This window comes from Nicotiana tomentosiformis, chromosome 2, assembly GCF_000390325.3.
Source record: "Nicotiana tomentosiformis chromosome 2, ASM39032v3, whole genome shotgun sequence".
NCBI classification, from domain to species: Eukaryota; Viridiplantae; Streptophyta; class Magnoliopsida; order Solanales; family Solanaceae; genus Nicotiana; species Nicotiana tomentosiformis.
In genome coordinates this window covers 83904202-83926886 of record NC_090813.1, presented here as the reverse complement: position 1 = coordinate 83926886, position 22685 = coordinate 83904202, and the positions used below count along the sequence as shown (strand labels likewise).

The 22685-nt window shown below is 38.9% G+C and overlaps 3 protein-coding genes across 3 annotated transcripts; all 3 read left to right on the top strand.

Annotated features, from left to right (window-relative positions):
• The first annotated feature begins 17359 nt into the window (after positions 1-17359).
• Positions 17360-18838, top strand: LOC138905171 (uncharacterized). Its single transcript, XM_070193677.1, has one exon. The coding sequence runs from the start codon at positions 17360-17362 to the stop codon at positions 18836-18838; it is 1479 nt and encodes a 492-aa protein (XP_070049778.1).
• Positions 18839-18856: 18 nt separating this feature from the next.
• On the top strand, positions 18857-19282 carry LOC138905170 (WD40 repeat-containing protein HOS15-like). The gene has a single exon (XM_070193675.1). It carries the CDS (start codon positions 18857-18859, stop codon positions 19280-19282), a length of 426 nt encoding a protein of 141 aa, XP_070049776.1.
• A 1768-nt stretch (positions 19283-21050) lies between these two features.
• Positions 21051-22249, top strand: LOC138905169 (uncharacterized). Its single transcript, XM_070193674.1, has 2 exons — positions 21051-21338; positions 21437-22249. Exons 1-2 carry the CDS (start codon positions 21051-21053, stop codon positions 22247-22249), a joined length of 1101 nt encoding a protein of 366 aa, XP_070049775.1.
• Positions 22250-22685: the final 436 nt, after the last annotated feature.

Genomic DNA, 22685 nt, shown 5'->3' with positions numbered 1-22685 from the left:
ATGCTTGTATTGCTTGCCTTGAAATTTATAAATAATGATATTGCCTCCTCGTCCTGAGTTAAATTGTTAAATAATGGGAGATAAATTTGGAGATTTTTTAATTATAAAAGAACTACTTCCTTACTTCAAAATATTGAGCTTGAATCATTCATATAATCCATACTTAATTATATAATTGATATCTTATTTATTTTCCATAGTAAGTATCGAAATTGACCCCTCGTCACTACTTCTTCGGGGTTAGGCGAGATACTTACTGGGTACGCGTTGATTTACGTACTCATACTACACTTGCTGCACATTTTTGTGCAGGTACACATATGTTTAACGACCTTGTGGGTGCAGAGGCGCGATTATAGCGGGGACTTAGGTGAGTTGCATTCTATACGACGCTCCGTAGCCAGCAGAGTCTCCTTCAGAGTATTGTATTTTCTTTCCTGTCCAAATTTGTATTCCGGACAGTTATTGTATTTTATTTTAAATTCCTAGAAAAGGCTCTTGCACTTGTGACACCGGGTTCTGGGATGATTATGGGATGTTCAGTATTGAAATTGGAAAACATTGTTATTTATTCTGTAAATTCATCTTTTACTAGATAAATGGAAGTAAATTTACGTTTTCAAAAATATTAAAATGAGAATTTAATTAACTATTTTGTGTTGGCTTGTCTGACAGTGGTGTCCGGCGCCATCACGACCTCTAACGGATTTTAGGTTGTGACATCCCCTATAGGCCTCTTCTCACATCACGACTTGTGATCGAAATTCTTCCAATCTCGTAACTCTGACTACCTTCTCCGATGCAGCCTGTGTGACTCTGTCCTTTTATGCGCAGATCTTCTCTCTTTTTTTCTCCAGCTTTTTGCCAATCTCTTGGCTTCACTTTGTGAACATATACAGAACTATGACAAGATGTCCCTCGGGGAATATATAGGTGTACTGAAGTTCTTTGCTTGGTACTTTGTCGAATGTACCACTATTGCTATATTTTATTTCCTCGCCTTGGTTATCTGTCCTTATGGCTTTAGTGCATCTAGGTAGGTCATACCGTACTATAACACTTACTTCGATTTATTATTACCGAGGTCTGCTACCCAACTCCAGGTTACTCTCTCATTGCTTATCCCATATGTATAAATCTAAGTCCTTTAATGCTTCCTTATTATTGTTCATCTAAAGAATGGAATCATAACCTCCTCTTATACTTTGGAATTTTTATCCATCTATTGTTGATTCACCTTAATGTTGATCTATATCTACCACTGATAACTTGAGACCTCTTACGTAATACATTGTCACTAGGGCTCACGTCTCATCGGGGAACATCTGAAGTGATTTTCCTGATCCACCTAGGGGTGATACTATACTTCAATAACCGTATTTCATAGCATCCCTGTGTGATTCATCTTATATAGGTATTCTAATCCCATGCAATTCATAAAATCCCTTTTCTTAAAATCATTACTCATTCAAAAGCCTAAACGCCATCCTCTGATCTATCACTATTACACCTTTATTCTACTACCAGGGCAGCATTTCATCTCTTCTAATTTCTCCTAGTCTTAGACTCCTCCGAGTCAATTCAAGTTATACTGAGCTTTCTATAACTTACGGAAACCATCAGCTCTCTTATTTTGATGGGCTTAATCTCGAGGCCTTACCTGTTTTCATCATCTTCTCACTCACCTTTTCATAACCTTACTCTTGTCTACCTAAACCTTGTCGCTCTATCATAATTTAGCTTGCGATCTACACATATCTATTTATACTACTCGCAATCTTACTTTAAATTGCTAGCACCATAGATTTCCTTTCGTGCCTTCTTAGTTGTCTTTAAATGTAAGCAATTACTTTTCCTGGTCGTTCTGCCACTTGTTGCATGAATACTTGGCTTATCTTGTTTCCCACGAATACTGGAATTTCCTGTAACTCATATGATCTCAAATATCACCTTTTGATTTTTTTTTCTTCCCGTTCATTAGCCACGATAGGTGACACTTTCTTATGAAGTACATACAATGTTGTAGTGATATTGTTGTTACAAGACCATTTCTTATTTATGTCACTATGCTTAAGTTGAAGCCTTCTTCCTTATTTCCCCAACTAGTTTTTCTTTGTAGTACTTAAGGGAGACCTTTTGACTCCTATAAAGTTGCGAGCTTATTACATCGTATACCCGAATGAATTTTTGATGTTCTTACTCGCCTATAATTATCCTTAGTTATTTACCTCTACGCCCTTGTGCTTTTAGGGTTGCTTCTGAACTGAAATTTTGAATGTCTCCCCAGTGGCACTCTCTTTATTTCTGGAACACTTATACAGTACCTTTAACTAACCCAACTCCTATCTGAAATTTTTTCAGCAATTGTGATCTTGTATCTGCGAGACTGGATTCCCTATGTTGGGGTTCACTATGTTTATGTTACACGATCTGTTGATTTATTTGTATCCTCTTGTCTAGCCATAACTAGACTCTTCCTGAATCCACTACAGACTACTCGTTGGTCCATTCTCATATCTATATTATGCGTAGCCCCTCTTGGGTTATGTCCTTTGTCTTAACTTACCTCTCGTATTGGCTCCTTATGTATCAAGTGTTCATCCCCACTTATTTATCAGTATCATCTGATGCGGAACCCTTACTGCCTCTCCCCGGCATCATGCTTGCATAATGTTCTGGAGTCGTATCATATCTGTAGGATCTGAATAAATGCAATCTCATTCCTTTCACCTTTTTACCGCATTCTTTCTTTACTATTCCATAGTTACCTCTTCATCTTTGGCGTCTTTTCACATCTTTATTGATATCTTATCCGCCTTGCGGTAACCTTTCTGTACCAAGGATAACTAAAGTTCTTACGCACGAGGGTGACACCTAGTGTAACTGGCACACTTAGTCCCTTAAGCTTAACTTTGCTCACAGTGCTCGCTTTAGGGAAGCGTTCTTCCTGAATGTCCTTTAAAGGTTATTCTTCTGTTGTCCATTCTATTATCGCCGGAATGTGATCTCTAAAATTCTCATGATGCAGGCTATTGTCAAATCATTTGGTCCTTAATTCATATTCATTTTATCTTGTTCACCAGCTCATACTAATTTTTATTACTTCGGGGTCTAACGTTTCCTTCTGGTAATCACGTTGGAGTCACCAACTTATTTCTCAAAAGAAGGATATGACTTTATGACTTTATCTCTATTGTTTCAAGGCATGTCTCCTCTTATCTTTTCCTTCACTTGACTATAGACTCTGTCATCGTGTCATATTTTGATTTACCGTTATCACCCATATATCACATCTTACTCATGATGCTTCATTTACTCTCTTCTTATTCTCCGGATAATATTTTTGTCTGTCACTTTATTCTGAAAACTTCAACAAAATATTCTTTCACTTTTAGCTCCCCTTGCTTCATCTCACTGGCTCTTCGGAATACCTAACATTCTCCTTTTTTTTTACTCGGGACTGGAGTCATACTAAGATAAATATTTATCCCTTCTAGGATTCCACTGCCTATCTTCTGAAATTTCTGAACATTCTAATATTCATATCTGACTGTACTATTCTAGAGTTCACCATCTGGGTGTCTCATAAGGAGATCTATTACCACATTTGCACTATCTTCGGAAATGTTAGCTAATGATAACAATCCATCCACCATTTTTGGGTTACTCTAAACTATATCTCATGGCTCCCATAGGGCATAATTAAGATGAGTGTGGCCAATTGTATATAACTATATTACTGTTGAAAGTAACTCATAATGCTTGTATTTCTCTGTCTGAATTGCAAATACTGATAATCTTCATTAACTAGGTACCTCGTGCCCTTCTTCATCTTGCTTCTTTTACTTGCCGAAACTTGTAGCTACTTTCTGATTCTCATATTTCTTTTTACCATATGGGTGGATAGATATTCTTGCCTTAGGTCTCCTTATCAAGAAGCTTACACATATTAGTACACACATGATCTACTGAAGACCTCACATTTACTCATCATAAGCATGATGCAAAATCGAGTTCCTATGACTCAACCCTTCCACGCCACATTCAATCTCTTACCAACTGTCTTTCTGGATGTAGGTATCTTTGTATTACGAATAAAATAAAATTTAAGAGTTTGAATTCTTAAACTGAGCTCTACCATATGATTTAGAGTAAGAAGAAAGAGTGAAAGTCCTAAATGCCCTGTAGCCTCCTGCTTATAAGTATGGTGTACAACACACCCATAAACAAGACTTTACTAGATACGGCTTGTAGACTCCCTAGGACAGAACTACTCTGATACCACATTTGTCACGACCCAAACCGTAGGGCCGCGACGAGCACTCCTCAACTGAATACCAACGTAACATATCTTTCTTATCATACCATCATGGTTAAATGGGCCAGAAGGGACGTCATGAGATAACCAGAATAAAATAAAGGGAATACTAGACATAGGACGACCCAACATGATATAGAAACTTATACATGTGACATACGGGCCTATAAGGCTGATATGATCATTTGTATACTCAAAACATAGGCCGACAAGGCCATACAAGCATCCATATAAATGACATCTGTCTACAAGCCTCTACGAGTACATAAATGTCAAAAAGTTCAAGATATGGCCCCTCCATACCAATCAATACATGTCCAAATCATACTGACCAGATAGGCAACTCCGGAGTAAGTGGAGTGCACCAACACCTTCCGCTGAGCTGATAGCCTACTAGGAGGACTCTCAATCTGTCTATCGGGACCTGCATGCATAAAACACAGCGTCCCCAGGCAAAAGGGACATCAGTACAAATAAAGTACCAAGTATGTAAGGCATGACAGTAGTATATATAATACATGAAAGAAACATGGAGTAAAGAACTCAACTTGTAATTCTGAATAGCTCTGTGAATCATGAAAAATTTATAATGTCATGCATATGCGTATAAATTCCATACCATGCATAGGTATATGCGTAAATAATATCATCGAGCCTCTATGGGTATCCCATCATATCATCTTAGCCATTGTGGGCGAAATCATCAACGTATACCAGCTGATCAGGTGGTGGTGCATATATAACACCATAACCTTTTCCCATATCCCATATACATATAATATACACAAATATAACGTTATCTGGTCATGGGTCAATGTACATGTATAAATGAATGCAATGCATAATGAAGTAAGTCATTAAGATCTCTCAGAATGTCATAAGATCAATATTCCTTCGGTTAATATCATAATATAAACATTATCAACTTACGTATTTTCTGAGACCCATGAACAGACGATAGAATAATAGGACACATGGGGAATCAAGAACATAGGTATCCCTAGTACTTCTAAGAATAGAATCATTTATGAAAGTTGCGTGCTTGCTCGTTTTGTTGCATCATATGGATCATGCCAAAAGGAAAGAAGGGATAGCCTTAACATACCTTTGCAATCTTCTCTCCAATCGTCAACTAAGCTCAATATGATCTTCTTACGTCTACAATGAGTAACCCGACTTTGATGTCATCATATAAGCATTGTAACTCTCATATTTCAAAGCCAATATTCTACAAGAAAACGGAAAGCACCTCCCCTACAACCCATAAGTTACTAAAAGTCACCAAACAGCCCAAACAACAACAATATAATTCACAATAAGCTCTCTGATTACTTCAACAACCATTTTGAGCGGCAAGCTCGATTTACAATTAACAAAATATAATTTAATCCAATTCCTTTTCCATGAATCTACCTACAACTTATATAGCATCATACTTATGCTTACCATATCATTTTTATCCCAAAACATCATAAGAATAATCTTCAAAAATAGTCCACACGCCTAGCACCTTAACCTTTATCGTCAACCTCTTATTTTTTACGTTATCTTCTTCAATCCACTGAATTAGCACATAGATAATCTTAACAACAGCAGGCACAACATAATCAAACTATTTATAAAAATTTCCAGCCACAACAAATCATATATATAGCCTCAATACAGCCCACAAAAAAAAAAGATAACGATTTCTTATGTCATGTCAATTACTATCTTGAAGATTTTAACTCAAACAACACATGATTAACCTTAAGCACAACCAAGAACATGATTTACATACCTTAGGCAGTATATACAACTTGAAATCCCCAGCTGGTGTAGCTCACAACAACCCTCAATCACACCACAACACTATAGAGACTTTCTTCTTCACTTAGGCTAACTTTGATGTTTGATTATGGTGTATTTATTTGGAATTTGTTTGGAGCCTTTGGGAAACTGTTTAGGAGGGTTTGGAGAGTGTGAGGCTGGAAGGAGGACGAAAAATGAGCAAAGCTCATCCTAAAAACGAGATAAGAATAAGTGAAGGTCGAGCCCCGACCAAGTGGGTCCCATAGGGGCTTCCTACGCAGTCTCGCGAAAATGCAAATATCTCACTACACCGATATCGTATTGACAAATGGTTTGTGGAGTTAGAAACTAGATACATGGGGCTTTAATTCCATATAAATATCTCCCTGTAACTCTAAATATTGGGAGAAAACTTCCTCTCAACCTAGCCTATAAACCTGCCAGTTTCTCCGAAGTGCAGCGACGTGATTTGGCGACCCTACTTTAAAAATCCATATTTCTCTACCCTGATATCGTATGAATAAATGGTTTGGACCGTTGTAAAATAGGTTCAAATACATTCATTTTTATATGATATATGTCCCAAAATGACATCATAAGGCTTACGAATTAATTTCTCAAAACGGCTCGTTACAAGGCAAATCTTAGCTCGATATTTTCCGCAACTTAAATCCCATTTTTCACTAACTTTATATTTCATATCCAAACATCATATATAGTCATATCATGACTTTAAACGCATTTAAATAATGATTAAAATGCCTCATATTCATCTTAACTTACTTAAGATTTCGATAAACCTTTTTTATCCTTATAGCAAAATTTTATCCTTTTTTAGCTTACATTAGATAGTCTTATAATGACAGTGACGTCTGAAGTATGGGGTGTCATAACATGTCCCCTTAGAAACATTTGTCCCCGATGATAACTCTTAAAGACTTGCGATAATGGGACGTAACATCATTAAATCACTTTATATACTTTCAAAGAGGATCTCATTTTCAAACTTACATCAATTGACTTACGACGTACTTTCACGTACAAAAATATGGGGTGTAACACTTGTGACTGGTGAAGTGGTTCTGTTGGCAAAAAGATACAAAAATATCTATGTTGCTGATTTTGTGTCCTTGCACAATGGGAATCTTACATGTCTGAGTGTTGTTGATGATAATGCTGAGTTGTGGCACCGAAGATTGGGACATGCAAGTTTTTCATTGCTGAACAAGTTGGTCAAGAAGGACCTGGTCCGTGGGCTGCCCAAGTCAAGGTTCAAAGGTCACAAGGTATGTGATGCTTGTGTAAGAGGAAAGCAAGTCAGTCCCTTTTTCAAACCTAAGAATGAAGTAAGCACCTCAAGTCCACTTGATCTCCTCCATATGGATATATGTGGACCTATGAGGGTTCCAAGTAGAGGATAAAAGAAGTACATCTTTGTCATAGTTGACGACTATTCCAGATTCACATGGACCTTATTTCTCAAAACCAAGGATGAAACCTTTCCAGTATTTGTTGTATTTGTGAAGCATATTCAAGTGACGATGAGCCATAATATTGTAAGTATAAGGTATGATCATGGCACGGAGTTTGACAATGCAAAATTCGACGAATTGTGTGCTGAAAATGGCATAAGTCACAATTATTTAGCTCCCAGAACACCCTAACAAAATGGTGTTGTGGAGAGAAAAAATATGACTCTTGAAGACATGGCAAGAACTATGCTAATTGACAGTGGCATAGCAAAAGGCTTTTGGGCTACTTGGTGAACAGTGCATGATCAGGTCCCTCCTCAACAAAATCCCATATGAATTGCTGAACGGGAGAAAGCCCAAGCTAACTCACCTAAGAACGTTTGGATGTAAATGCTTCATTCTAAATAATGGTAAGGAAGCGCTGGGAAAGTTTGACGCCAAAAGTGATGAAGGAATATTTCTTGGATATTCCTCAGAGAGCAAAGCATACAAGGTCTAAAACAAAAGGACTCAATGTATTAAAGAAATCATACATGTAATCTTTGATGTATCACACCACCTATGTAGGAAAAATTCACATGATAAGATTGATCAAGACGGAGAGCAGTCGAAGGTTCCTGGAGAAGTCATTGATATGGCAAATGGAAAGGCAGAATTGATGAGCCAAGTCAAGGAATTCAACAAAGAAAATACAACAGAATTCTCAGCTAATGCAGAAGAACCTGGCTCCTCCATCACAATAATTGAAGCAGAGGATAAAGTTGTTGATGTCGTGCAAGGAACTCTTGATGCTGAGCAGAGAAGTGGTACTCACCCATCCATAGATGCAAACAATTGGTCCCATTCTGAGGAACCTAGATCTTCATACAATGAGATTCAGGTGTCTAACTAGAAGCACAAAAGTTCACATCCTCTCCAAAATGTGATCACTTTTCTTGATTCGGGAATTCAAACCAGATTAAAGACAAGAAGCTCGTTTGCCTTCTCAGCCTTCCTTTCTCAGATTGAACCTAAAAGTATCAATGAGGCATTGAAAGATGCTGACTGGATTACTGCTATGCAAGATGAACTTCATCAATTTGAGAGGAACCTTGTATGGTACCTGGTCCCTCGTCCCTCAGATAAAACGATCATATGAACTAGGTGGGTGTTCAGTAACAAGCTTGATGAATTTGGGAATACAATAAGGAACAAGGCCAGGTTAGTAGTTCAAGGCTACAATCAAGAAGAAGGGATCGACTATGATGAAACTTTTGCTCCAGTTTCTCGAATGGAAGCCATCAGAATTCTCATTACTTTTGCATCTCATATGGAATTCAAATTATTCCAAATGGATGTCAAAAGTGCATTTTTGAATGGATATTTAAAGGAAGAAGTCTTTGTCAAACAACCACCTGGGTTTGAGTGTCAGGAGAATCCTGAACATGTATTCAAACTTGACAAGGCATTATATGGACTGAAGCATGCCCCTCGTGCATGGTATGAAAGATTGTCCAAGTTTTTTTTGAAAATGGCTTTACAAGAGGAAATATTGAAAACACCTTATTTATGAAGAAACGGGGAAGGAACCTGCTCATTGTACACGTTTATGTTGACGATATCATCTTTGGTGCAACAAACGACTCCTTGTGTGAGGAGTTTTCAAAGCTTATGGGAAGCGAGTTTGAAATGAGCATGATGGGGGAATTGAATTTTTTCTTAGGGTTGCAATTTAAGCAAACCCTTAAGGGAACGATGATAAGCTAGTAGAAGTACATTAAAGAGCTCCTAAAGAGATCTGAGATAGAAAGTTCAAAAACCATTAATACTCCAATTGCCACTGCCACCCGTCTGGACATGGATAAACCTGGTTCTCATGCGAATGAAACTATGTACAGAGGCATTATTGGTTCACTCTTGTATCTCATAGCTAGTAGACCTGATATCGTATTCAGTGTGGGATTAAGTGCTAGATTTCAATCTAGTCCAAAGGAATCTCATCTTAAAGCTGCCAAGAGGATTCTAAGGAATCTTAAAGGAACATAGGACCTAGTTCTCTACTATTCTTCAAGGGACAATTTTGACTTAATCGGGTATGCTGATGTTGATTATACTGGGTATCTGGTGGATAGAAAGAGCACACCTAGAATGGCACATTTTCTGGGATCGTGTTTGATTTCATAGGGTACAAAGAAACAAAACTATGTGGCTCTTTCAACTGCAGAAGCTGAGTATGTAGCAGCTGCCACTTGTTGTGCTCAACTGTTGTAGATCAAGCAACAACTGGAGGACTTTGGTGTATTCTCTGATTACGTGCCATTACTGTGTGTTAATACCAGTACTCTCAACATGGCAAAGATCACGGTTTAGCATAAGAGAACAAAGCACATTGATGTACGACATCATTCTCTCAGAGACAATATTAAAAAGGGCCTTATCTGCATGAAGTTTTGCAAAACTGAAGACCAAGTAGCAGATATCTTCACCAAAGCACTGATCAGAGAGCACTTTGAAAAGAATCGATTGGCATTGGGGTTGATAAAGTTAAAATGAGCACCAGGTCCCTCAATGATTGGCTATGAAAGAATGAACAGGTGAAAAAGCTAAAAAGTTTTTTCTGGCAAGTTCTAACTCATCTCTATACCGTTATAGGTAGACACGCATGGCAACCACAGAGCAAACAAGCAGCCAGGGACATTGCATCTTGGTAAAAAGATGTGGCTCACATTTACAAAACTAAGTTAGGGAACCTGGTTCCCTTGACTTAGGTTAGTAGTTCCTTTATACTCTCATGTACATTTTTAAACGGTTGTAAAAGTGCCACGCCATTAAAAATTTTAATCTCTCTCTCTCTCTCATCCCTTTAGAACTCAAACGTTACACCCGCTACTAAACGACCTGTCTATCCAGTAATTTGTACCCATTTCTAACTGGTCCCTCACTTCCTCTAAATAACCCCAAACGTTGTCTCTTTCCTCACTATCCATATCAAAGCCAAAAATTCCCTTTTTCTTTCTCAAAGCAAATACTATTCTTCTCGTGTTCCCCACTACAAATCTCCACTATGTCTCAATATCCAGAAGTTTCAAACGTTTCTAGTATAGTACCCACTGTGTCTTCGTCTCATAAAGCATAAGAATGTGAGTCGGAGTCCCCTCTGTCACCCAGTACAAACCCCATACCATACCAACAACCACCTACTACTTCCTATCCAACCCAATTGAGTTCTGGTTCTCACCGCAGTCGTAAGACTCAAAACCCCAAACGATTCGTTGTTGTCACCTCTCTTTCTGCCTCGCCAGAAATAATGGTAGAAGGTGAAATAGTAGATGGAGGCAGGGGCAGGAAGTTTCTAGTCAGAAAGTTTGGGAGAGTTCTGAAGCCCAATAAAGTGTGGTTCGTAGTAGTGAAGACTCAGTAGCGCTCGTTCCAAGTTTTGATCTGAATATTGCCAATCCTACAGGTAGTGTTCCTCTTGTATCCTCTTATTCTAATTTGGGGGTGAATGGACAAGAATCCATTGAGAATATGTTACTAATTACTACAGAGGGAGGGTTGGTTGGTGGGTATGAGTGTGAAATTGAGACCATTAGGTCTCGGGGGGGAGGTGAAAGTCATAAGGATGATGAGAGGGAACTTCCCTCTGAAAATTTGGCACATGTTAGTACTACTGGGAAACTAAATGAGGGACCTAATCCCTCAGCCCAAAAGGAGCCCTCTACTCCTACTTGGGATGAAACTCCTTGCTCCTCAAAAGAGCCCCAGGTTAGTACTGATCCTGCTCCTTCTCCTCATTTCGATGTTGAGCCATTATCCATTATCTTTCCTGAGATGAGATCTCTATTTGAAGAGGAAAATGAAAACAATGAGAATGACTATGACAATATGTCTGTAGCAAGCTTCGTTGCGGCTAGGAATAGAAGAGCAGTTCCCAAAGATCCCACTCCTAAAAAACCTACTACTAGGCTGCAAAAGAAGGAAGCCCTTGAATCTGTGCTGAAGAAAAACAAAGAAGTGAAGAAAATGAGGAGGCTGGTGAAAGGGGGAAAGCTGGTAAATGAGGAAGAAGTTCCTCCAGCACTTGTTGTTGATGTTGACAATGAAGAGGTGAATGATGAACCTGCTTCCTTAATTCATAAGTACTCTAAGAAATCTGTGATTCCAAAACCCAGGAGAGAGCCATATGTGAAAGCTGTGGAAGTGGCAAATGTTGAGGTAGACAAGTTTGGTGAAAAAGTGTTTGAAAAGTTTGGTAAATATTTGTCTGAGAAGTTTGATGAGAAATTGTCTGAGAAGTCTGCAAAGAAAGAGAAAAGAATGAGAAAACCTGTGAAAAGGAAGGTTGGTGACAACGAGGAACCTGGTTCCTCCAAGAAGGCCAAAGTAAGTGTGGCCAAGATGAAAGCAGAGAAAACTTGAGAAAACATAGGGTACTGTGGGACAGAACATTTCCCGCTGACATTCTTGACATGACAGGGATACGTCAAATGGTTGATATTTGTGAGTTTCAAAAGTGGACACACTTGTTCACCAGTGAGAGCCCTAAGGTATATTAGGAAGAGGTACGTAGCTTGTACGCAGACATGTTTACAATGGAAGATGATAATATTTGCTTAAAGGTGAGCGGCGTAGACTTTGTGATGGATGAGGCTGTATTGGGGAACATTTTGGGAGTGCCTACTGAAGGGATCTCATCCATTGTAGGGACTTGTTTTCCCAATTTCAGAAGTGCCATTCTGAAGGATGATGTTGTGCAGCAAGGGGAGCAGGTGCACAAGAAGCCCCTCCTTCCAGTGTATCAACTGATGTTCGAGATAGTGAACAAGGTCTTGCTTCCACGTGCAAAAAAGCATTCCATTACGTCCAAATCATACCTATTCCTTATGGAAGAACCAGATGCCTACACCACTATCAATCTGCCAGGTCTCATGATCGAGCATATGAAGAAAGTGGCAGACGTTAAGGATGGTAATCATGGGTTGCCCTACGGGTTCTTGCTCACTAAGGTGTTTAACTTCTTCAAAGTCCCTTTGGGAAAAGCAACATTGGGCACTCACACGTAGACTTTCTCAAAGACCACCTTGGAGGAATGTGAGTGTATTGATAAGAAAGGAGGGGTTGGCAGCAATTCCACTATCTCACAATTGATTGATGCTCAGAATGCTGCAAATGAGGAGATAAGGAGGTTGAAGGCACGAAATGTCATTCTTGAATGGCAGCTTAGTCAGGCCCAGAAGGAACCTGGTTCCCGCACTTCACAAGGCACATAGGTTGCCCGTTTGACCAAGGAAAATGTAGATCTCAGGAAACAGGTCGAGGACCTGAAGGAGCGGCTGTTTAACGAGCAAGTGTCTGCAAACGTGCCAGTGATTTCTATTAAGTTGTGCAAACTTACCCTAGTCCTTTTTTTGTTTTGTCGTTTTGTGGCTGGTACTTTTAAGTTGTTTTGATTTGTGAATGGTTGTATAACAATGGTCCTACTATTTCTATTCTCCTTTTTTTAAAATTAATGAGCACCTAGTCCTTTTTACTATGCATGTTATACTCTTATGCTCTGTTTTTAGCCATACTTGTGTGCACACATGTGGCATGAGTTAACCATGCTGGACGTCTTTTTTTCTTATTACTTGTGAATAATCTTTTTATGCTGCCAAAAGGGGAAAAATTATTTATTAAGAGGGGGAACAGGTTCAGGGGGAATACAGAAAATATTGTATAGTAATCTGGTTCTTAGGAGGAACTTCAATTATAAGTTTGTCATCATCAAAAAGGAGAAAATTGATAAGTTATGTGCCATGTTATGATTTGCCAACTTAACAAACTTAATGGTAAGAACCAGGTCAGGAACATGTTACACCTCCTCAAAGTGCTCAAGAACAACAAGTCTCAAGTCGGGCACAAATTCTAACAACTAGAGTTAGAAACGATAGAGGAAACAAATGGGCATCAATTTCCTTGCTGACTGTACCAGTCAACTCCCCACAGCTGTAAAGCCGCTGCAATTGTTCCTCTCCCCACACGCAACAGTTCAAACAATGCAGCAGTCACTTTATGGGGAATACCTTGTACCGGATATTTTCTTGCATCATCCAAGTGACATCACTTGGATACTATTAACATGAAGCAGCGGAAAAACACACACTTGCACATCCAACAAATTAAATAAGTTTTCTCTCAAGTGCGTTGCCATCTTGCAAGTGATTTCTTGGGCTTCAAGAACAAAGAACAACAAAACGAATGACCAATTTCCAGCGTTGTGTTATCATATGTACTTAGTTGTGTTGTACTTTTGTTAGAGTGATCTACTTGTAATTCCTACTTAGCTTAGCTAGAAGCACTGTGTAGGAAATTATTTGTAAAACCATAAACCTTGTGTTTGTGTCTTGACTAGAGTTAGTCGAGTTGTGAGCTTTGTAATAGAGTTATTACAAAGAGGCTTGTAATAGAGGTTGTGAACAACTAATTTTTGACCTCACCCAAATTCTATACTATTTAAGTGTAAATATTTCTTTTAGATTTAATCTTAATATTTAAACTTTTATCTTACTCTTAATAGATTTTATTTTAAAAAAAGGAAAACTACAAAAATACTCTCATTCTTAGAGTACAAATTTTATTTCTATATATATATATGGTTTCTTTTAATAATTAAACTATAAAAATTTTCTTAGTATCACTTAAAGTACATGTAAATATTTAATTTTCCTATATTGTAAGAAATGTTGGTTAATCTTCTTATCTTTATAATTTAATTTATCTTTTAAAATAAAATTTAAAAAAAAAAGGCAAAATGAAGTTAACGTGAAAGATATTAAGTTTGTTATCAAACTTTATCTCAAAAAATCTGTTTTTTTACTTGCTAACAACTATCACAATCCCATAATCCCCATATAAGTCCCAACTAACCCCCACGATCTACTCTTCCCAATCCCACATTTCCCTAACTCCCTCACGTCTCCCCTCATAAGTCCTCCCCACTTCTCCACTTCCTCACATCAATTATAAAACACACAATGCACTATATAATACACTCACTTTTAGCAACAAAGGAAGACGGGAAAAAATAAAGAGAATTGAGTAAAGAGAAGAAGAAAGATCATTGTTCTTTGAGAGTAAATATTCATTTGGAAAACCGTTTAGTTAAGTCAATTAGTGTGAAGCCGGAGTTCGAGATTTCGTTCGCGGTTTCGAGTTCGTGGTTCTAGAAAAGTTAGCATTACTAGCTTTGAAAATCAGTAGATTGTAGCTGTGATTTTGTTGAAATCTTCACAAAAAGGTTCATCTCTGTCTCTTTAATATTTGGCCTCATTAAATCTTAAGTATGATAAGTAATTTGTGTTTTGCTTGAAAATTGATAAATGATCGTTGGAATTTAGAGTCTAACTCAAAAGTGTCATGGAGCCCATTTCATCCATTTTTTGTGCTTAATCTGGTTTTGTTTCTCGTGTGTAAATGTTTGAGTATTTGCTCTTGTCAAAAAGGTTTAAAGCTCTTAAAGATGAGTGCCCAGCATGACATTTTATTCTTTAGTTGTTCTTTTAAAAAAAATTTCGTAGTATTTGGTTAAAGAAATTCTCTAGTCCTTTAAAATATGTGTTGGTTTTGGTCATGTTTATTGCTTCTAAGTGCCTGCTGTCATTTAATTATTTTCATGTACTTGAATGTTACTAGTTGTCCGGGGCACTAAATTGCCATGCCATCTTGTTGTTTTGATAGATTTGTTTAGATACTTATTGTGGTGAATTTGTGTCACCTATTTAGTTTTGGCCTTTAGGATATAAAAGGAGGTAGTTTTAAACTCATTCAATGAAAGGTTCACATGATACATTTGAGAAGTTAAAATTGGATGGGGTGCAGTAGTCTTTAGATGGTTCTTTTTTTTATTGCTTTTAATTCACATTTCCCTATTCTACTAGTATTTTACTTTACTTTTCATCTTCTTTAAATGGTTTGGGTGTTATGTGCTGGATGCCTTATTCTGTTGATTTAAAAAATGAATATTTATATAAAATGCTTCAGGCGCAACTTAATCTATCATCGTGATTGTGTACACATTCGCGTGACATAATTATAATTTTTAAAATAAATCAAGGTACGTGTTCGCGCGACTTTGGCCAAGCTTTCTTAAATAATTAAGTATTGTGAATTGTGTACATGATTCTTGACACGCCAAACAAAAAGAGTACACGTACGCATGACTCATTTCGAGATAATTTCATAATCACGAATAATCAAGCAATTAAAAGCGGTAAAAAGGTAAATGTACATAGGTTCTAAAATAAGTAATTAAATAATTTAATTAAGTCATGTATGATTAAAGCGACCGTGCTAAAACTACGGAATCCGAGAGTGCCTAACACCTTCTCTCGGGTTAACAGAATTCCTTATCCGGTCTTCTGTGTTCGCGGACCGTAAAATAGAGTCAAATTTCCTCGATTTGGGATTTAAAATAAACCGGTGACTTGGGACACCAGAAATTATCCCAAGTGGCGACTATGAATCTAATAAATAATCTCATTTCGATTAATGTCACTTAAATTGGAAAAACCCCTTTGGCTGCCTATCCCTAGGGAAAAAAGAGGTGTGACAGCTCTGGCGACTCTGCTGGGGAATAGAACCCAGAATCTCTGATTCAGGGTTCAGAATTCCAGCTTGTAATGTGATATATACTTGGCTTTATTGATTTGATGTTATTACTGTGTTTTGGGGCCTAATGTGCTAATTACCGCTTTGATATTATTTGAACTGTATTAAATTATTTTCTTACGCCTCTCTTCTGAGTCTTCTGAATTTATGGTGCACACGTGCGCGTGGCCCACTTTTCTGTTAGAAGTCATACCAATTAGAACGAGGCTGGGTCAGTAACTAGGCCGGGTAGACTTTCATGCTCCCGGTACATTGCTCCCACCTCGGCTCGAGTTATCCGCTTGGGTAAGCATGGCAAGAACACACCCCCAGGTTTAAACCTAGAATAACATAGCCTCATGCCGGATACCTAGTAGGTACGTTTGTTTGCATCACGTGCATTTGACTTTGGGGACTCAACACAGGGGTTGGGTCCGTCTAGGATAGGTGTACCCGAAATTACAAGACCATCCTGATGCATCTTATGTGCTACTTGTGCATTATGTTTGATTTGGTTTGTGCATGTTGACCGGTTTCTAAAATAAAATAAAAATATAAAAATATTGAGGGAAAACCAGAAAGAAGAAAATATGAGGGAGAAAATTTACCCGATTTTCGAAAATCTCAGTATTTACCCCAAAAAAGTCTGAATTTTTCAAAAAACATGTCATCATATTCCTGAAATATTTACGAACTATGCGGGTCTGATTCTCACCGGATGTGAGATATGTAGGAAACCTTCATAGGGTTCGGCCCTATTTTTATAAAATAACTAATAAAAAAAAGAAATGTGTCTAGTGTTTTTTTTAATCCAAAAAAAAATAAGCAGACCCAGCTTCGGTTAATCCCAAATCGTTCCTGTCGGAATAGCCTTAGAATATCTTCGAAATTGTTGAAGGGTTGTTCTCGCAAGAACGGACGTGTCTGTCAATTGGGAATCACTTTTACCATAATGCCCTTCCCCCACCTCTAAAGTTATCCTTGAAAGTAAGAAGGGGCCATAGTTGCGAAAATAACCACCCTTTCTTCGGTCACAATTGCAAAAATAGCCCCTCTTCTCGTTGATTTTTCTTAAAATTGAATTATTTACAAAAGATTGTTTGCAAAAGGAGTGCATTGGTTCTGTCTCTTGAGACTAGTGTCAACCCTAACCTTAACCACCCACAGGTACAAAATGAGCACTATCCAGAACACACCGTTCACAGTTGTAGACGAGGCTCCAGTTCAGCTTCAGATGTGGTGGTATGATTTAGGAGAAGATGGTCATAAATGGGTCACCAAGCACCTGGGAGCCCTCACAGATATTATGAAAATTAAACCACAGGACGATTTGATTGAGGCACTAGTAACTTTTTGGGACCCTGTTCACAATGTTTTTCGCTTCTCCGATTTTGAGCTAACTCCCACTTTAGAAGAGATAGCTGAATATTTCGGGTTTGGCAGGGATTTGAGAAACCAGGAGCTCATATTCCCGAGGGCTCTTTCTGTACACCGATTCTTCGATCTTCTGAACATCAGTAAGCAAATTAGAAAGACCAACGTAGTCGAAGGGTGTTGTTCTTTCTACTTCCTGTACTCTAGGTTCGGGCAGCCAAATGGGTTTGAAATGCATGAAAAGGGCCTTAACAACAAGCAGAACAAAGACACATGGCAGATTCATCGTCGTTTCGCCTTCATAATGGCATTTCTGGGAATTATGGTCTTCCTAAATGAGGAGCGGACAATTGATACCCGCATAGCCAGGGTTGTACAGGTCCTCACTACCAAAGAACATCACACTCTTGCCCCGATCATTCTATCAGAAATTTATCGGGCGTTGACTTTTTGCAAGTCTGGGGCCAAATTCTTCGAAGGGTGCAATATTTTATTACAAATGTGGTTGATTGAGCATCTCCGACATCACCCCAAGTTCATGAGCTATGGTCTGAGCAAGGACAATTTCATTGAGAGTTACGAAGAAAGAGTAAAAGATTACAACTCTCCAGAAGGGGTGGAAGCCTGGATATCCCACCTAAGATCTTTAAATGCAAGTCAAATTGAGTGGACTTTGGGATGGCTCTCGCTAAGAGAGGGGATACATATGTCGGCCCTAAAAATTTATTTGATGTTGTTGGGTTTGAGAAGTGTCCAGCCGTATGCGCCACACAGAGTTCTAAGACAGCTAGGAAGGTACCAAGTAGTACCTAAGGATGAAGATTTGAGTGTGCAAGTGATTGAGCTACACCCCGAAGCCCCACTCCCCGAAGCTTTAATCCAGCAAATTTGGAATGGTTGTCGCTACTTGAAAGATGATACTCAGGTGCCAGATCCTGCGAGAGGTAAGGTAGATCCGGGTTATGCTATATGGTTTGGGAAGAGGTCTCACGTGGATGATGTGCCAGAGCCCAAAAGGCCCACAAAAAGGCCGCATGTTCAAGCCTTTGATGATAAAATCCAAGAATGGTTGGCCTGGGGTGAACGGGAAAAGGGATACAAAACAACTATTCATGCCTTAGAAGAAAGGCTGAGAAACCGCAATTTTGAGAAAGACTTGCAAGAACAAGAAACCGAAGGGGAAAAGAAGAGTCTGATCCGTAAAAATGAAGCCCTTCGTGCTCAACTTCAACAGATGAAGAAAGCCTCTGAAGTGCCAGTGAGAAGTTGGAAAGACTAGAGAACCATTGCCAATCTGATGGAAAAAGTACAAGATTATGATTCCCTCTTGGCAAAGACTGAAAAGTCATTGGACAAAGCCAAGGAAAATATCGTACAGCTAAATGAGAAGGACGAATCAAGTAAGGATCGCCAAGTAACAAAATTTGAAGAAGAGAGGGCTCAATTCGAGGGAGAGAGAGAGAGAGAGAGAGAGAGAGAGAGAGAGAGAGAGAAGGCCCATTGGGTACGTTCAGAAGCTCAGCTCCATGCACAGTTGGAAGAAATAAGAAGGTACAATAGAGAATACCAGCATGCAGATTTTGATAGGGAGATGGCTCAGGTGAGACTCGAGCAGGCTAGACTTCGGGCTCAGTTAGAGTCAGCCTTAGATCGTGAGGGCCACATAAGGGAGATAGCCACCACTCGCCAGCAGCAGTTACAAGATCGAGACCAGAATTTCTAGTACTTCAAAGAGCAAGTCCATAATTTGGTTGTTTATACCGCTCAAAGTTATGTGAACTGCCAAGGGATGGATTATGAGAAGATTTTGGAGCATGCACCTACTTTTGCCCGTCATTTTGCAGCAGAGTTAGAAAGGATGTACCGTACATTAGGGGGTCAACCAGGGCAAGCCCCACCATGAGCAGATGTTCCAGTGTTTGAAAGCAAGAAGATTGTGGAGTTGAATTATAGTGGTAGTTATTAGAACTTTTCATGTAGTAGTTATGTTTTAGTTTGAGTCATTGTTGAATCTTTAAAATTGCTGTCTTTTAGTCTTGTCAGAGTCTGGTAAGTCATTTTCAATGTAATGTCCTTTATGTTATTGTATTATTTCGTTTTGTTAAAAAAAAAAAAAAACTATTATTGTTTTCCCCTGAACTACGTAATAGTCTGATTCATTCGGCATCATGATACGTAGGCAATCCTCATCGGATGCGATCATAACCATAATTAATCTAAAAAAAATGATTAAAAAAAGCGTTAAATTCAAGATGAAAATAAACCAATAAATCAATAAGCCAGGATGAAGCATAAAGCCTTCCAAGATCATTTTAGAAATGAAAATGGCATTAGGTGCATGACATATAATATGTGATTAATATCTGCAAAATGCCTAACTCTAACACGTTTGTTGTTTGTCATTTTAAAAGATAAAGTAAAACAGAGGTGGTTGGTTTGTGGTTTAAACTGGTGACTCACCCTTACAACACGAGATCAAAAGGAAAAAGTAGAATGGCAAACAACAGTGAGAATAAGTCAGATAATGATGATGTCCATGGACAATTGATTGAACAAGGTTCAAGACTGGTTGAAGAAGTAAGAGTGTTGAAGAAACAATTGGCAGAGATGTACCAAGCTTGGGTGAATGGACAAGCACCGCCCTCACTACCCATAGGGCCTTCGGATAATCTTCATAATGTGTCAGTTGCCACTCAAGTGCCTATCTCCATAACAAGTAACCCATTGTACCAACCTGGATTCAGTCCGAGCATTAACCTTCCCACTATCCCCAGTACCTCCATTCCACGTCCTCCAATGGCACCCCTCAGAAATGACCCACCTACTATACCCATTGTCCATACTTTCACTGTCCCTCAACCGGCTCTTGCTCAAAAGTCCAATAATGATCCACAACTGGATGCTCATGATGCCCAACATTACTCTCCAGAACTGACTTTCAAGGTTCCATATTCATACAAGCATACTCCTCATAACATGTTCCCAATTGAGATCGAAAAGCCCGAAAAGAATATGGAACAAGAGGAAATGACCAGAAAAATGAAGAGCTTGGAACAAACAATGAGAAACATACAGGGTTTAGGGGGCCACAAGAGTGTTTCGTTTAACGATCTATGCATGTTTCCCCATATTCATTTGCCACCCGGCTTCAAGACCCCCAAGTTTGACAAGTATAATGGGCATGGTGATCCCGTTGCCCATTTGAAGAGGTATTGTAACCAATTAAGGGGAGCGGGAGGCAAAGAAGAATTGCTCATGGCTTATTTTGGGGAAAGTTGACAGGAATTGCTTCAAAGTGGTTCATAGATCAAGACATCTCTCACTGGCACGTTTGGAATGACATGGCTCAAGATTTTGTCCAACAGTTTCAGTATAATATTGATATAGTGCCAGACCGCTCCTCTCTCATCAACATAAAGAAGAAACCAACAGAAAGCTTCAGAAAATATGCAATCAAGTGGAGAGAGAAGGCTGCTAGGGTCAAACCACCAATGAAAGAGGCAGAAATGATTGACTATTTTCTCCAAGCTCAGGATCCTGATTACCTCAATTACATGTTGGCCGCCATTGGTAAACCTTTCGCTGAGGCAATTAAGATTGGTGAAATAGTTGAGAATGGCATGAAGTCAGGCAAAATTGTGAGTCAGGCAGCCCTTAAGGCGACCACACAAGCAATTCAAAGCGGGTCAGGCAGTTTCGGAAATCAGAAAAAGAAGGAGGAAGGATCCATGATGGCATCTGGGTTCGGGGGAGTTCAAAGAGGAATAGCTCCTTCTTACGTGCAATTCCAACAAGGACAATCCAATTCTCCTCAACATTATTATCCGCCCCCCGATACTCAGTTCCCCTGCAACAATACACAGTGTTTAATGCTCAGGCTTATGTTAGGCCTCCCACTCACCAACAATGGAGGGCACCGATTCCACAAGGCTCCCATCAACTCCGGCCGAATTTTCAGGCACCATATAATCCTCGTCCCCGACAAGAATATGTTAGAGAACAAGAGCCAAAGATAGATTTCACCTCAATTGGAGAATCGTATACAAGTCTATTTCGAAAGTTGATGCAGTTGAAGTTGATTGAACCTATTATGCTGCGTTATGTGAATCCAAATTCAAAAGGTTTTGAATCAAATACAAGATGTGAGTATCACTCTAACACCCAAGGGCATAGTACCGAAAATTATTGGACATTAAATAAAGCCATTGAAAATTTGATTGAAGCAAAGGCAATTGTGGTAACAAACAATGAGGATACTCCTAATATCACAAACAATCCGCTCCCAACTCATGATAATACACATTTTATTGGGATGATTTGTGATGATCAGGATTATAAGAAGCCTGGCAAGACAGAGATGGTTGTTAGAACCATAAGGCCAGAACCAAAAGTGATAGTGAGCCCGCCGCAATTGGCACAGTTGATTTTGAAAGGTGCGAGTTCTAGTTTGAACTTGGCAGGTTCTGAAAAAATGATTCTCTATGTTCCTGGAAGCACAAAAAAGGTTGAGGTTCAATTGGGTGGGACAAAACTTTACATCCCCGGGGGCTTTCAAAAGATCATTCCGAATAATGGTTTGAGGAATATAACAGAGCCAGTCGTGATCCGACATGTTGCCCAACTCCTAGTGACAAACACAAAAGCTATTCCCTGGAATTATAACAAGACTGTCATGAAATGGGGGGCTTGACCCGCTCTGCAAGGTGTTATTCACCAGAGGAATTGAGAAAAGCTAAGCAAGCCAAGGAAAGTCACTTGCCAGTGAAAGAACCCGTTGCAGAAAAAGAAGCGGAGGAATTCCTTAAGAAGATGAAATTGCAAGACTACTCAATCATTGACCAACTAAGGAAAACTCCTGCTCAGATATCTTTGTTATCTCTGCTTTTGCATTCAGAAGAGCATCGTCGTGTATTGATCAAAACTTTGAACGAGGCATATGTCTCAGAAAAGACAACGGTGAATCAGCTAGAAAAAATGGCTGAAAGATTCTTTGAAGTAAATAGAATTACTTTTAGCGATGATGATTTGCCTGAGGAAGGGGCTGGCCACAATAGAGCTTTGCATCTTATGGTCAAATGTGAAGGGCACTAGGTAAAAGGAGTCATGATTGACGGAGGCTCAAGTGT